This window comes from Hibiscus syriacus, unplaced genomic scaffold (assembly GCF_006381635.1).
Source record: "Hibiscus syriacus cultivar Baekdansim isolate YM2019G1 unplaced genomic scaffold, ASM638163v2 tig00111095_pilon, whole genome shotgun sequence".
Classification (NCBI taxonomy): Eukaryota; Viridiplantae; Streptophyta; class Magnoliopsida; order Malvales; family Malvaceae; genus Hibiscus; species Hibiscus syriacus.
Window position 1 is genome coordinate 12415417 of NW_024062980.1, and position 16521 is coordinate 12431937.

General features: G+C 34.5%; 1 protein-coding gene and 1 pseudogene across 1 annotated transcript; both read left to right on the forward strand.

Annotated features, from left to right (window-relative positions):
- Nucleotides 1–6392: 6392 nt before the first annotated feature.
- LOC120152696 lies at nt 6393–8253 on the forward strand (annotated as a pseudogene).
- A 158-nt stretch (nt 8254–8411) lies between these two features.
- LOC120152897 lies at nt 8412–9883 on the forward strand (the record flags this gene model as incomplete). The annotated part of the gene is made up of 8 exons (XM_039164991.1): nt 8412–8536; nt 8616–8721; nt 8817–8899; nt 8992–9018; nt 9165–9342; nt 9403–9582; nt 9682–9714; nt 9848–9883. Coding segments are annotated over 8 exons (768 nt in total), but the record flags the coding sequence as incomplete, so codon positions are not given.
- Between the last annotated feature and the right edge of the window lie 6638 nt (nt 9884–16521).

Genomic DNA, 16521 nt, shown 5'->3' on the forward strand with positions numbered 1-16521 from the left:
TTATATTCATTTCACATTTCGTCGTTTACAGCGTCATCTGTTTTTTCAATTTGGTAAAGCAAAATGAGTATAATTACTTGGGGGTGAATTCGCAAAGTACGATAATATAGTCCTTTAGGGATGGTATCAACTCTGTACACTTGTTTAAGCTTATGATGTGCTATCTGGGGGTGTGTATTTTCAGATTTTAGATATTATCTAATCTGAAATTTCTGAAATCTAAAATTTGGGGTCACTAAAATTAGAATCTGAATCTGATTCGGAATATTAGATATCTAAATATCTTGACCTGAACATAAAACTTAATCCGATTAAAATTTCATATTTAAATTTTATATATGACTTCAAGTAACATCTTCCTACAACTCTTTCTCTATATATTCAATTATAATAAACAATTAAACATTTTAGTTTTTAGCGTATTAGAGGCTTAATAATTTACTCATTTATTGAGCTAGGGGTTGTCTCAATTCTTATGGATAATTTGTATTAGATTATTAGATAATTTGGATAAATTTTTAGATCAAATTAGCTAATTGAATAAGTTTTTTGTTCTCTTTTACATACTGCTAAACTGTAATCCCAAGTACGAGCATGAATTCATTTCTTATTCCTTTATATATGTAATATATGATTTAAGTATCATTGAAATGACCATCCAACTTAGTTGGTAGAGCACAAGACTCTTATCTTTAGGGTCGTGGGATCGAGTCCCACGGAGGGCGTTTCATAATTCGAAGGTCTTCTACGGAAGCTGCTTTCAACCTAACGTTGGGGGCAGCCTACTATTCTACCTCCCCTTACCCTATTAGATATGGGAATAAGCGTCAGCTAATTTTTTTATATGATTTAATAAGTATGTTCATCTTTTATCTCTCATATATCTTACGTAATGGATTTTAGATCCACTAAAAGGACTTTTTTTCCTTTTTACGGATTTCATGTTTTCACTCCTCTTTAGATAAGATTAAAATTAGACATAGAATATGAAAAAAAAATTTAGGTTAGATTACTTGTTTAGAAAATTAAAATTATGTTTTTTAGGCTTAAGAGTACTAGTTACCCCTAAAGTACACTTATTTTACCGAATTGCACTTAATTTTTCTTTTCGCATATTTTATCTCTTTAATTTTAGTTTCGTTATTTATTCCCTCAAAACTATTAATTATATTTAAAACAATTACTATCTAATAAGATTATTATGTGAAACTTATGACTGAAAAATGCACTTGAATTTAATGATAAAAGATAAGTGATATATCAAATCTATCATTTTATTCAGTTTATTTTCTTAAAAAGGTTATTTAATCATAAATTGGGTTATATTTATTTTTATAATTTTGTTATAATCATATTTCATTTAAAATTTAATATAAAATAAAATAATTATATTAAAATTTCCTTTCATGTTAATTTTTTTACTATTGAAAATGTAATATAAAAAATTTAATTAAAATTTAATTTTTATATTAATTTAAAAATATCATATCAATAGTTCTATTAATTTTTGAAAGAAATGTGATCAAAATAAAATAAAAAAGTAACGTCAGTGATGACTATAAAAAGAAAAAGTAGTTAGATGACCAAAACAAAATAAAAGTCATAATTGAGCCCCTAAATACATAGTTTATGTAACACCCTAATCCAGTTCGACCTGAAGATCCATGAATTACAATGCCATACAGAACCATCAAAATGGTCAACTCAAAAATTTCTTTGAAAATAATTGTTAACATCAGAATAAATCATACTTGCAACGGAAATCAAATCCAACATTTACAAATATAAGAGTCCTTCAAAAATACGTACAACATAACCATAGAGTTTAAAATTCCAAAATAGAGTTATGACATGACTATACAAGGTCCATACTGAATACATGCCCTCTAAAATAAATTCAAGTCATATTATGCTAATCTTATGGTATGGAATGTACGAATGCGATAGGCTCCTCAACTATCCCCTATACTAACCTGCTCACGAAAACACATTCCATACGCTGAGCTCACAAGCTCAGTGCCATGAAAATAACTAAACAATACTACTTGCATTTATTACATGAACATGTTGGTATGCAGAGTCATAAACTTGCATAAGCTCATATCAAACATGAGATAAGCCAAGTACTGTGGTCGGAGAAATTTACGTGCATCTCAGAAAACACACTAGCCTATCTAGAATGTGATAACTTCGGGGTAAGAATCGAAATTTACGTGCATCGAAACTTAAAGCCCTTAGTCTACCTCGAATCCTTGAGAGGTTGATGGAGGTCCATAATTTACATGCATCGAAAGCTCACATCCCGTGCCTAATCGAGCATAAGGTACAATTCCAGAATTTATGTGCATCGAAATTCGTACAGGTACGACCCAAAATTTACGTGCATCAGTTGCATACCCAAACAAAAGATATATGTATATCAACATAACAAACAAACTTCCTAGTGCTAGAGTAACTCGGTGTCCTAGCCGTTTCTCGAGTATAAAACAAAGACTAGTTTTATGTCACTTTATTTCATAACGTTACTAGTCGAGTTCTTCATTATCGATGATATCCATATTATAAGTTTAAGTATTTAAGCAAACCAATTAATTGACCAAACTGAACTAATTCAAACATGATGAGGTCAAGATAACGTTCCTCAATACTTCAGACCACTAATGAATGCAATTCCACCCTTTTCCATCGAGAAAAACAATGAAGGGATCGATTCTTTCTTTCGAGGATAGATCCTTTTGAAAAGGGATCGATCTTTTACACAATAGAAAGTATGGGATTGATCTTTTTAGTTTAGGGATCGATCTTATTGGAAAGGGATCGATCCTTTGCACAATAGAAAGTTTGGGATCGATCATTTTGGTCGAGGGATTGATCCTCTTTCTGGGAATGAATTGCTTAAGCTCGAGAAACAATAAAAAATCAACCCAACAATTCCCCTAAGACTAGCAAACATGTTTAACATCTTATTTAGTGTCTTAGAGATCAAAAGGTATTAATTTTCATGCTTGCAACACACAAATACGAATCTTGCCATGGAAATTACTCTAGCATGGTTCATGAACTAAACAAACCATAATGTACATACAATGAAATACACGTGGAATGGACAAGTTAGAATCGTGTTACCTTGTTTGTAGGTGACTGAAAAACATCCTTAGTACCATAAAGATGAGTTTCTCCTTACCCTTTGCCTTAGAGCTCTCACCATTCTCTTGTACTAGTTAAAACAAAGAAGATGAGTTATTATCTCGTTTTAAAACTGACAACTGTCGTTTTGATGTCAAATAAAATTCTTTCTTCTCATTTAATAAATAAGGAAATCCGTAGTAAAGAGAAGTAAGGGTTGATTCCACAGGGACTTAGAAAATTATAAATTTCTGTCTGATTTGTTTAAGCCAGACGTGATATAGTAACAGGGGGCTTAAAATGCGATTAAGAAGTAAAAGAGATTAAATAAAAGGTAATTTCAAGTGAAAATAAAAGAGTGTAACGTTGGAAGTTGAATATGGTAAAAATAACCTCAAGCCTCGCTTTAACTCATTTTTCTTCAGATCATCGAACTAGATTTTCCCTTCGTGATTCACGTCAGTTACTTTGTCTACAAGGGCAATCCTCGTGACTCTATTTTGTATACCGAATACCCAAGGCAATCTCTGATTCTGACTTCGAAAACTGATCTAATCAACATCAATTATCGTAGATCAATTACTGTTTAAGTTTGTGGCGATCGACTCAGATTGTTGTTTCTATAACCGTCAATTCCGATCTCAATTCCCTCTTGGCGAAGCTATCTTGCCAAGTGTGTTCCCAGGAAGTTGAATGTGCTTTCTATAAGCCGATTTCCTCCACACATTTAATCGCAGCAACCTCTTAACCAAAGTCAACCTTTGATTTTGAAAAATAAGCGCAAAGATTGAGAGAGATATTTCAAAGTTATTAAGGGTCTGTTTCAATTCTCCCGTTGGAATTGAGTCATCGCTTCAGCTCTCGGTGTATGAAAAATTTAGCTAAGCATGAAAAAAGTCATACTTAGCATATTTAAAAACAAATATTGAAAATAAAAGTAAAAATGAAAACTTGAAAAATAAAATAAAAGATAAAGCTTTAATAAAACTAGAAAGAAGAAGAAGATTGTAATCTGAGTTGTGAGTTTAGGCTTACCCCAAGAGGGTATTTATAGCCTCACAAAGCCTAAGGATAAACAAAGAAATTAAAATAGAATAATCCTAAAGATAATTGTTTTTTTTCTAAATTCAAACCTTAAACAAGTCTCCTAATGCAACTCTGCTCGTCCATTTTCCAGAAGACGCGCTGAGTAGATCTTCTAGAAACTGTCGCTGACTGGACCTTCTAGAAACTGCCACATCATACTGCGTCATGCCCATGTCTCCAGCCGTGACTAAAAAAAATGTAGAATACGTCTGTTTTGCCACTAGTTCTAGAAAGTAAGGACCTGCACGAAAATAATCATAACACAACCAAATCATCAACAATAAATCCACAAGATTAAATAAATAACAAGTAAATATTAACTATTCTGAACACCCATCAAATTCCCCCTCACTTAGGTCATGCTTGTCCTAAAGTAAGATATAATCAAATTTTCAAAAATTTCATTTACCGTTCTTTGTCAAGTTTCACATTCAAGGAAGCAAGGTAGAGACCACAAGAATTATTCAAGTCAAGACATCAATCAATTGAATATCACCAATTGGAACAAGTTAAATGAAATTGTAACGTCCATTCATTCATTATTCTTAATGCTCATAGCTCAACACCTTACCGGGATTCACTCAAATCACTCAATGTGTTTTGGGTACAGAAACGCTCAATGTCAGAACCGACACGATATTACCATAGGCTTGAAAATCTCCACTAATAATGAGAACAAGATGCATAAATCAAAGTGTCTTTTATTGGTTGTAAAGGGGCTTAGGTAAAGGTGGGGAAAATGCTAAACATATGGCTAAAAATTCAAGGGAAGGGCACAACAAGATAAAAAGACAAACTATCAAACAACAAATTTCTTTTCGAAATGCATATGATTTTTTTCTTTTTCACATTTTTGTTGTTTTGTTTTCCATTTTTTTCATGTCTTTTTTCTCTTTTTTTTCGAACAACATCTTTTTTCTTTTCGAACTGCTGTTTTTTTTCTATGGAGCATGCATCGACTAAAGTGTTCATTTGCCCTGAAAAGGGTAGAAAATAGGGATAAAATAAAAAGGCTCAGGTTTATAAATGTGGTGAAAACAAAGAAATAAGAATAAGCTCAAAAGTGGTTAACTAGGGGAAAATGCATAGGTAGGCAATTTAGTGGGAAAAACAGAATGGTTAATCCTAAAGTGCCCAAATCATTTTTAAGCATCATGTTCATGTGTAATCTCGACAGTATTTAAAATACAGGTTCTAGAACACCAATGTCAAATTCGACACACTCAATCAAACAAAATGAGAGCAAAATGATATGCTCGTAAAGACTCAAATCTCACTAAATTGTTTCATGCATTGACCTAAGCACATTTCAACCAAAAAATCATGGAACATCAAAAAAATACCAACTTGATCACAATTTATGCTATTCGCTATCAAGAACATCCTAACCTAAACAATCATGTGTTCTAAAGAAGCATAGCATTCCAAAAATTTTAGCCAACACAAAGAAATTCAATGAAATTTTCGCAAATCCAACCAACACATACTAGTATCAAAACATAAAAATAAGCAAAAGGTAATTCAACCTACACTCTACTCCCCCTCACTTAAAGCGTTTTGCCTCAAAACGTAAAATTAAAATGCAAGAGAAGGAATAGAGTACTCACTGGATTTAATGTCGACCACGGCCACGACCTTGGCCGCGGTGGGAGGTGCTGGGACGTAGATAGGAAAGAATCTGAGTAATGTCGTCTCAATGGAATGAAGGCGCACTACAAGAAAATATACCTTTAATGACACACGAACGATGACACACGCTAATTTATGACTTGCAAAACATGTGTGTCATAAAAAAATGTCATGTTTTTTAAAATATGAACGATTTATGACTTACAATAATGTATGTCATATTTAATAGTCATAATCCAAAAAATTTGCAAAAACATGGAGTACACTTTTTAATTGTGTGTCATCTGTAAAAGTCGTCTTTTAATTTCCCCCCATTATTTTCATCCTTTCCCGCTTCTTCCCCTCATAATCAGTTCACGGCTAATGTTTTGCACTCCTTTCATTCTCTCATTTTCTCTCCAACGCCAAAACCCTAACTTGCTTTCTTTATTTTCCTGAAAGCTTCTCTCTCCATGTTTTTTGTTTTGTTTTCAGTAACATTCTTCAAATTATTTTCATTTCCTTTTTCTTTCCCCCACCCTGATTTGTGGTTGAGGGTTCAAGTTTTTAAGATGGATATCAAGCAAAAGCAAGTCGAGTTCATCGATCACTTCGTTAAGCAAGTGTCGGCTCAGAAGGGGACGACCCTTGTTTCCGTTATCGTCGAAGCGACGTCTCATCTTTCACTCTTCGCCTTCTCCGAGATTCTTGCCCTGCCCACCATCGCTGAGGTAAAGACCTATTCCGTTATCAGTTTCTTTTATTTTCTTTCCCCTACTTTCCTTAATCTGAGAAATAAAAGCCGCCATCAGTTATTTTTTGTTGCACATAGATTAATAACATTTCTTCATGTATCTTTTTCTGTCAATATAGTCTGGTGTTTTAGTTTTATTCATTGCTTCACTTTCGGTTTGATGCTTTAGTTTACTTGTAATTTATAAGAAACCTATATACATTTACAGCTTGTCGGAACTGAAAACTCGATGTACCTGGAGGTGCTTCGGTTGTTTGCCCATGGCACATGGAGAGATTACAAGAGTAAGCTGGAAAACCTGTATTTTATTGTTTGTGACAAGTTTATGATGTTTTCAATACACTTGTTTAACTTGTACCCCTATTTTTTCTATTCGAGATAATTTGAAGATCATTAGTAGTAAACATTTGTCACTACCGTGTAAATCTCTTCAAGATTACCAATTTTACTCTTCTAAATTTTACCTTTCACTTAATTAATCCACTTGATTATTTCTGTCTTTGATTGTTGTTATAGTTATTATTCACATCATAATGTGACCAACTCTGGCTGCTTAAACTATTTGGTTAGGCAATAGTGGCAGCCTTCCTCAACTGGTCCCTGATCAAGTTCTCAAGTTAAAGCAACTCACTGTCCTTACACTTGCTGAGACGAACAAGGTATTGGAGTTGAGTTAAGAGGGCATTTGATCATCTAAATATGCTATAGTTGTCAGCCTTGTTCTATTGTAGTGGTTATAGTTATTTTTATATTCATTGAACGTGCCACTTTGACTTCGTAACGTGAAGAAACCAAGTCTTTAGAATATCTTGAAAAATTTTAATGCCTTTCTGAATTGTTTTATTCCACTTTCTAACTGAAATGGATATACCCTTTGTCTGACAATGGCACTATAGGTTGTAAATGTTGGTTACATCAAGTTCATTTACCATTTAAATATATTGACCAGGTATTACCATATGATCAACTAATGCTGGAGTTAGATGTCACCAATGTTAGTGAACTTGAAGATTTTCTTATCAATGAGTGCATGTATGCGGTGGGTAGACTCCCAGCTTAATTCTCTATTAATTTTTATCCTAGGATTTACTCCATTATGACATGCTTTAGCTACTGGAACGGCCTTGAAAAGCCCTGGGAACCAATGGATGTTTTTTATGTAATATGTTGCATGTGAAAGAACTTTGTAGTTGTTTATGCATTCATTTTGTTTTTTTGGGACGATTAACTTTTAGAGTGGCCCTGCATTGTTCATAGTTATTTCTACAGCTATTTGAACTTTCTTTTGGTGTCAAACCCAATACCTTAGGTCTTACTCTGGCTCTGTTTTCACAAAGGTTTGAGAAAGAATGGGAAGGTAGGGCACTTTCCTTCCCATTGGATTTTTTATTGAATTTTAAGGGAAGTGAGTTCTACCAGAGGTGCAAATATACTAAAAGTGTGCTGATTTTTGTTCATTTTTCCTAACCTTTTTGTTAGGGTATAGTCAGAGGAAAGTTGGATCAGTTGTGAAGATGTTTTGAGGTATATTGCCATTTCCTCTCAAGAATTTTCCTTTAAATTTATTTTTCTTCGCTGATTAAAATCTTTAATATTTGTTCTGGAAGATCAAATTTGCTGCTGGGAGGTATTTGAGGCCAGGACAACTTGGGAGTATGATAGAAACATTGTCGAACTAGTAACATCTCTAGTTCAAATAGAGCATTTCATTAAGTCCTCTGTCCATACTGCATTTATAGTTGCTACTGTGTGATTTTCTATTAAATTTTTCGATTTGTTCATTAGAGCTATTTAGTCCAAGTAGACCTGACAGAATACAAAGTTGAATTTGATAAATTTGCAAGATCCTTTAATTAGAGCAGAGTGTAGAGCGATGTTTCAAGAAGGAGAAGTTGATGATAGGTTTTTAATGATTTTATTTCTTACTGTGGAACGTCTCCGAAAGAATTCTTCGTGGAAACCGTATATATTTAACATATTTGATTGTTTTCTTTTAGTTTTCTTTTATTTATTATTTATGTGGATTTAAAGACTGGTTCAGTTATCTTGATATGCTTCCCACCACTTTTGGGAATCCGTTATGGTTTACCGATGATGAGATGCTGGAATTGAGAGGAACAATCTTGTATAGAGCAACTGAATTGCGGGTAAATATAAGTATATAGTTTAACATTCTCTTGAAGATGAAATGCATGTAATTTGACTACCCATGATGATGAAAGTTATTGTAATTGTTTTATAGAAAAAGGATTTGATTTATGTGTACGAAGATAAAGTGAAGGGTTTGGTGAAGAAACTTATTTCTCTTGATGGAGTTTCAGAAAGGTCGGTATTAATTACATCGAATAAAGTAGGAATCAAGTGTGTTTATTTTCCTTTTTCCCAATTATGAATTGTTGTTAATGTTTCTTTTGCAGTGAGGTATGCTTTGAAGATTTCCTTTGGTATGGATCTCCTCAAAATGAACTCTTTCTTATTCTATCTCAAAATGGGGTGGGTGGGGACAATGAAGGAGACTGACTATGATATGATGACATTCCTTGCACTTCGAACTTTGGTGGTTAATACTGCGTGATTTTTGTAATAATAGGGCGAATTCTATATTTTGGTCTCGTGCTCTGAACCTTCCTCTTCCACATTCTTATGTATTTCCCCAAATTCAAGAAGATACAGAGACAACCTGTCCAATTGAAAGAAGTTCTGAGGTGACCATCAATCATAGTGGACTAAGTGGAGAGCCTGTTAATGAAATTGATGGAAAAAGTGAGGTTACACTTTAGTTCTTACCACTTTTGTGCCTGGATCTTTCCTTTTATTTGCTTTCACAGGTGAAAGTTTACTGTATTAACATGGAGCTGAGGTTAAATATTTTTATTTATTTTGGGTTTATATCAGGATTTGAGGGTCATGAGAATGATAAAAAGTCAATGGAACAATTTCCACATCGAAAAAAGAAGAAACTATATGGGTGGAGGGTCTTCTCTCTGGCATTGACTTTTGCAACCATGGTATGTTAGTTTTTATTAGTCAGTGGCTCTCTAGTCAATTGGTTAGAGTCTATTCTCATTGAATTTTTTGGTTGTTAATTTTATTTTTTAGACTTGAAGGCAGTGGCAACATGGGAAGTTCCTGTCCCAAAGGTAAGCATTAATGCATTATTATTTGTAATCAATAAGCTTAATTCTCAGTATTATTGGAAACGTTCTTTAATAAAATGTAAGTTCCACTGTCAATATGCCTTTTGTTTCTAATATTTTCTGTGTTGTTAATTAGTTCCCTTTGTTTGAGGCTATGCTGCTATGCTTTTAACTGGTCTATGAATTTCTTGTTTTTGCCTTTATGATATCCTTTTTGTATTCTATTTTTCATGCTTATAGCATCACAACCTATTTCAAAGTTAAATTACTATTAATAGTCTATTCCCGAGGACATTTAACTTATATGTGACTTCTGTGGTTACCAGCTGATCGGTATGTAATTTAGTAATCTAATTTGCTAAATCAGTGCGATTGAGTAATTCATGTTTCCATACTTTATGCATTATTGTCCGTCTTTCCCACCTTAGAGGGATTGTAATTGGAGTTATATGTGCCAAGGTGGGTATTTGAGTTGTACTATATTTCCCGTTTAGAAGTTGTGAATTAAGCATGCTGATAAACATAATTGAATTATTTTGATTCTTAGTTTGACATAATTGGACTGCTTAGCGTTGTACTATTCTTGTTCCTTATAACTTCATTTGCAATTTTCTTTTGCAGATATACAATGAGCAAATAACAGATTTATTGGATCCAAATCAAAGAAACCTGCAGGTAGAATGAATTACTATTTAACTTTTCAGTTTCCAAATCAATACTGTTTTGTAACTTTTCTATATATTGGTAATTGCTGATAAAACTTAGATGGTGTTTTATTGGTTTTATGGCTTAATTGGGTAAATCTAGAGAAATATTGTGGATTTTGTGCTATAATCCTTCTGATACACCCAGAAAAAAGCTGAATTTTGGCTTTTTGCTGGACTGTACATGGATGCTTAAGTTGTTTCGATCTAACCTAGATATCAAGATATGTTCGTTATTTGTTAGAGATGGGATTTATCTAAAGTCACTTAGACCAGGAAAGTTTAGTTCAATGCCCTCCTTTGTTTGATTGATTAAGGATGTTCAGAGTTCAGACCCACTATGTTACTCTTATAATCATTGGAATCTATAACTAATTTTGGTAAATGGATATCAATCACCTTTTCCTCTGAGCGAAATAGAATTCAATAGCAAGTTTGAATGAAAATCATCATTATAACCGAGAAGGATGGGTGAATTACCCATATGTAAATAGACTTATCCCCTTAAATAACAGTGTTACTGTGAGAAATGAAAAGTAAAGCTTTTAAAGCTTAAGATACCTTTACCACAAATTTACTTGATTTTTCGTTCTTTTCATATTACTTAGTGATGAGTGATGACTTGATAACCATAAATGAAAATGTTTGCTCTTTACAAATGTTTGGACTACTTTATGTTCTCACCTGAAGATAGTTGATGCTTGATTAATATATGAAAAGTATTAATGCCTATATGTCATCAGCAGTTGGTTCAAAAAAGGAGTGGAAACCAAAGGTGATCAGCTCTAATTTTGGGAAGGGTTCGGGAACATCTGGTGCACCTGATATTCCTACTAGTTCAGTTGAAGCCAATGCTCATTCGCAGCCTGTTTCAAGAGTTCTCGACTATGAAGAAGCAACTTCAAAATTGCAGAAGAAGCTAGAGGAGTTGCATCTAATATCTTATAATCTGTTAGTATCTTCTTGTGATAATCTGAGAACATTCTTGGTTTTTTGTTTTCAAATAGCCATAGGTGATGAATATTATGTTTGTAACTTAATGTGAATATATTGTATGCAAATGGATTGCTTATATATAATATGATATATATATTTAGTATTATGAGGCATTAAATGTGATTTAGTTTGATTATTTGTCAATCTACAATATATATATATAACAATAATTTATGAAATACAATCATGACACACGAATGTGTGTCATTTTTTTAATGGCGTGTGCTTCAATGACACGCAATGTAAGTCATACATACGTGTCATAAATTTATGACGGGGGCTTCAATGACGCTCAATGAACGTCATAAATGCACGTCATCTTAAATTCATGTCGGTGGCTTCAACGACAGGAAAATGTGTGTCATACGCACCCATAGATGACGTGCAATGCACGTCATTAAAGGGGTTTTTTCTACTAGTGGTGGTTGTAGACTTTATCATCCATTTGAGTCTGCATATCCAGGCGAGGTACTGCAGGTGGCGGTTGTGGTGCATTTTGACGAAAGAAGACTTGTTTACGGCGAGGACTGAGGACACCCATTGGAACGAAGTATGGTGCGCTCGGGTTTCTAGCAAGTAGGCCCATCAAATCCAAGCATCACTCATCCAAAGCATGTATAGAAAAAGCATAAATAAACAGTGTAACGTCAAAATTAGCGATGCAAGAGACTAAATGAGTAATGTAAGAGCCAATGATAAGTGGGCGATTGGATCGAATAACGATCTCAAAGGCCCGAGCAAACCAAAATCCCAAGTTCACCCGCTGGCCGACTGATATGCACCATACGAATAATAGTTCAACTCGGCTCAAGGAGGAAGACGAGTCATTTCGCCCGAAATAATTGTCGTGGATAAGATGAGCTCGAGTCGAGCGAGCGTTAATCGTATGGCCAGATAAGCCAGTGAGAGTCTCATAGGCCACATCGGCATCGAAATCCTACGGAATCTCAAGTAAAGCAGCCAAATACGCATGATTCGTGACATCCATCACGAACCTCATAGCAAGATTAAACTCCAATATAGATATTGAAAAATAACTTCTACATAGTCGGAATGTAACGACATCGGGCGAATTAACATTAAGAAGACGATTTGACGAAAAATTAAAAGTGGTGTAAAAATCAAAAACAAGTTCATAAAACGTTCCACAGTTAATCGTCAGATATAAAGTCCAACAAATAGTAGCAAAATACGTATGGTCAGACTCGCGTAAATGTAAAGTTTCTAAAGTTTGAGTCAGAATATATTTACCTACACGGAAAGGACGATGTCTTACTGACTCAAAACGTACCAATTCGCCGTCCGAAAATTACAAGTACCCATGTAGAGTTTCTTCGGCAGGGACAGCGTACGACCGACCCCTTCAGTTGCGCTCAAAATTTTCGTGGGCAGGCGGTGGACAGTCAGAAGTAGGGGCATCACCTGGGCTAGGGGAATGGGTCAGTGAAGCATGACACCCAGGTTGCTACCGAGAGATCGACGTCGTAGGAGATGGATATGGGGGTGGAAAGTCAGTAGTATAGTCCTCTATAAAACCATAAATCAGATGGTGCAGTAGAAAAAGTTGAACTGAAACAGGACTAGAGTTTACCTTTGGAGCGTCGTCCGACGCTGCCGAATGCATCGAATACGACGGGAAGCCGTTGGTTATGGATGAGATGATGACGTTCCTACTGTCGGCATTGAGTGGAATGATGGAGATTGGGAGCGGTGAGAGGTGTTTGGCCCAGGGCGTAGGGAGGCGGTCGTTGTAAAATTTGAATGGTATGGTGATGTTGAAGCTTGGCGAAATCACTGGGCAACTCGACGAAAGCCGGCGCATTGGAGCGGCGACGTCCTCCAATAACGGTGGGCAGAGGAGCGTTGGCGTTTTTCGGTTGGTTTCTTGTATGAACCATCGTGGAGTAGAGAGAAGCAGATGGCATGAAAAAAACGTTAGCAAAAGTGGAGTAGGCCTGCGATGGTAAGAGGAGGAAGGAACAATGGTGTTTTTGGGGAAGGAAATAATTGTTTTGAAGAAGAGGAAGAGGTGTGGGGTTTTTTTACCTTGGTCGTACGTGAGGTGTTAGAATTGGATTCAAATTGGTTTTGTTTTTCTTTTTTTAATGAGGATAAAGGGAGTTTAAATGTAAAAAGGAGATAGGGATAGGAATGGTGGGGTCTACGGTCTAAAGGAAAGGAAAAAGAAGAGATGATTGGGGAGTGGGGCGGTAGAAAGATAACAAAAAAGGGGAGAATTTTTTTGGGTTTTGCTAATGTGTGCCGGTCTCTTCTAAGGGGAATGCTAACGTGCTCCGTTTAATGAAACGGTGCACACGACTGGGATAATTGTTTTCACTGCTTTGCGTGACTGTACATTGCTCTGTAGGTTCAGAAATTGGCACTGTTCGAATGAGAATTTCTTAAATCTTCATCGTTTAAGTTCGATTAAAAATATTCAGTTCCTGCAAAATAATAACAAAAATTAAATAAAACATGCTTAATCGAAATAAAAATAGAAATAAAAATAAAAATAAAAAATGTAACGGAATTGCCTCCCACAAAGCTCTTTTGTTTAACGTCGTTAGCTCGATGACCTGATTCAGACTACAGTTTCTTCTAAGTCGAGATCTTCAACTAAGCAAGCTTGGCTATTCATAAAATATAGTTAAATCCTGTGTCCATTGACTTTAAATCGAGTACCCGAACCATCTTTAAGTTCGACTGCGCCATGAGAAAAAAATTCAGTTACTGTGTAAGGTCCGCTCCACTTCGATTGAAGTTTACATGTAAAAAGTTTTAACTTTGAATTAAAAAGAAGAACTTTTTATCCGACAGAAAAATATTTAAAAACAATTTTCTGATCATAGAATTCTTTTGTTCTGTCCTTATATATTCTGGCGTTGTCGTAAGCATCTCTCTAGATTTCCTCAAGATCCTGTATATTTAACTTTCATGTTTTGTCAACCGCTTCTAACTCCATATTGCATTACTTTATAACCCAATATACCTTGTGTTCTAGCTCGACAGGTAAATGACATGGCTTACCGAATAGAAGGCGATATGGCGACATGTCGATAGGTCCTTTATATGCAATTCGATAAGCCCACAAATCATTAATCAATTTCAGGCTCTAATCCTTGCGATTTGGCTTGACTATTTTCTCAAGAATTGTCTTTACTTCACGGTTTGAAATTTATGTTTGTCCGTTCGTTTGCGGATGATAAATTGTGACAATCTTGTGATTTGCTCCACGCCTTTTCATAAGCGCATCAATTACCCAATTGATGAAGTATGTGCCGTGGTCGCTTATTATCGCTCTTGATGTACCAAACCTGGAAAAGATACAATTCTTTAGAAATTGAATAGTAGTTTTGGCATCGTTGTTTCGAGTGGCTTTAGCTTCTATCCACTTCGAAACATAGTTACCGTAAGAATTATATAACAATTGTCGAATGAAGAAACAAAAGGACCCATATAGTTAACTCCCCAAACATCAAATATTTTGCATATATGAATAGGATTAAGAGGTATTTCGGTTTTCCAACTCAAATTACCTGCACGTTGGCAATTATCACAGGATTTGCAAAATAAGTAAGCATCTTGGAAAATATGAGGCCAAAAGAATCCGCATTCCAAAATTTTATGAGTAGCTCGCTTCGGTCCGAATTGCCCACCACATGAATAAGAATGACAAAAATTTAAAATTGAGCTCACCTCACTTTCAGGAACACATCGTCGAATTATCTGGTCTGAACAATGCTTCCAAAGATACGGAACATCCCAAATGAAGAAACAAAATTATCTTTTAATACAGTTTACTTCAGCTCTCGTCAAATCAAATGGTAATTTACTTGTAGCTAAGTAGTTAACTATATCTGTGAACCAAGGCATTGACTTCTGCGCGATCATCAAGCTTTTCTCTGGGAATTCCTCACGAATGGGAGGATCAACTGTAGAGATTGGAAGCTGACATAAGTGATTGGCCACCAAGTTCTCACATCCTTTCTTATCCTTATTTTCCAAATCAAACTCTTGGAGGATTAAGATCCAACAGATTAGTCGTGATTTCGCCTCTTTTTTGCTAAGTAAGTACTTCAAGGTTTGTTGAGTTAATCGATTGATGGAATCGGCCAAGAGGGGGGTAAATTGGCAATTAAAATTTTGATGGAAGCTTTTGCAGAAAATTGAAAGTAATTGCACAACGATTTAGTGTGAAAACAATTAATAAAATCAGTTGGGAGCGTCAGTGCATCGATGCATACACAAGGTGCATCGGTACACTAAGAGTGCATCGATGCATGAACTGCATTCGATGTTTCAAAATAGCATGAGTGCATCGATGCATGAAATGCATTCGATGCTTTCATAGAAACCTGAGTGCATCGATGCATGGTATGTGGATCGATGCATACAATGCATTCGATGTTCAATTTATTCATTGGTGCATTGATGCATGGATTGGTGCATCGGTGCATTCATTTGAAAAATTAATTTTAGGCTTGATTTTGGTTCAAAATACTTTGTGAAATTTTTTTCAAAAATATATTAAGTATAAAACACAATTTTACACATTTAGTAAGGTTTGAAATTGATCTTGAAAGACTTTGAGTAATAATTTGATATTCGAGTAATTAAATCAAATATACTTAGAAAATCATTTGTAAAATCTTAAAATTCATTTATACTTAATTTGTTATATCGAAACATCAAAATGTTTTTAACAATCTCCTCATTTTTGATATAACAAAAACATTTGTGTAATTTTAAGATTTGAAAATTATTTTTGAAATCAATTTTGAAAATTATTTTTGAAATCAATTTTGAAAAATTACTCCCCCTTACTAAAACACATCTTCTCCCCCTTTTTGTTAAATAAAAAAGACGTGAAAATGACTGTAATCAAGAATTTGAAAAACTTAGCCAATTGATTCATTAATTTTAAAGTTTAAGCTGCTAAGATCACAATCAGAAGAGAGATTAGCCATTAGTTTTCATAATCAATATTCATAAACATGTAATGGATAATTGGTCATATATGCCGAATGATGCAAAATTAAGTATAAATATCAAAAAGAAAATTCAAACCAAACATATATATATTAAGATTTAACATCCAAAGTAACCAAAA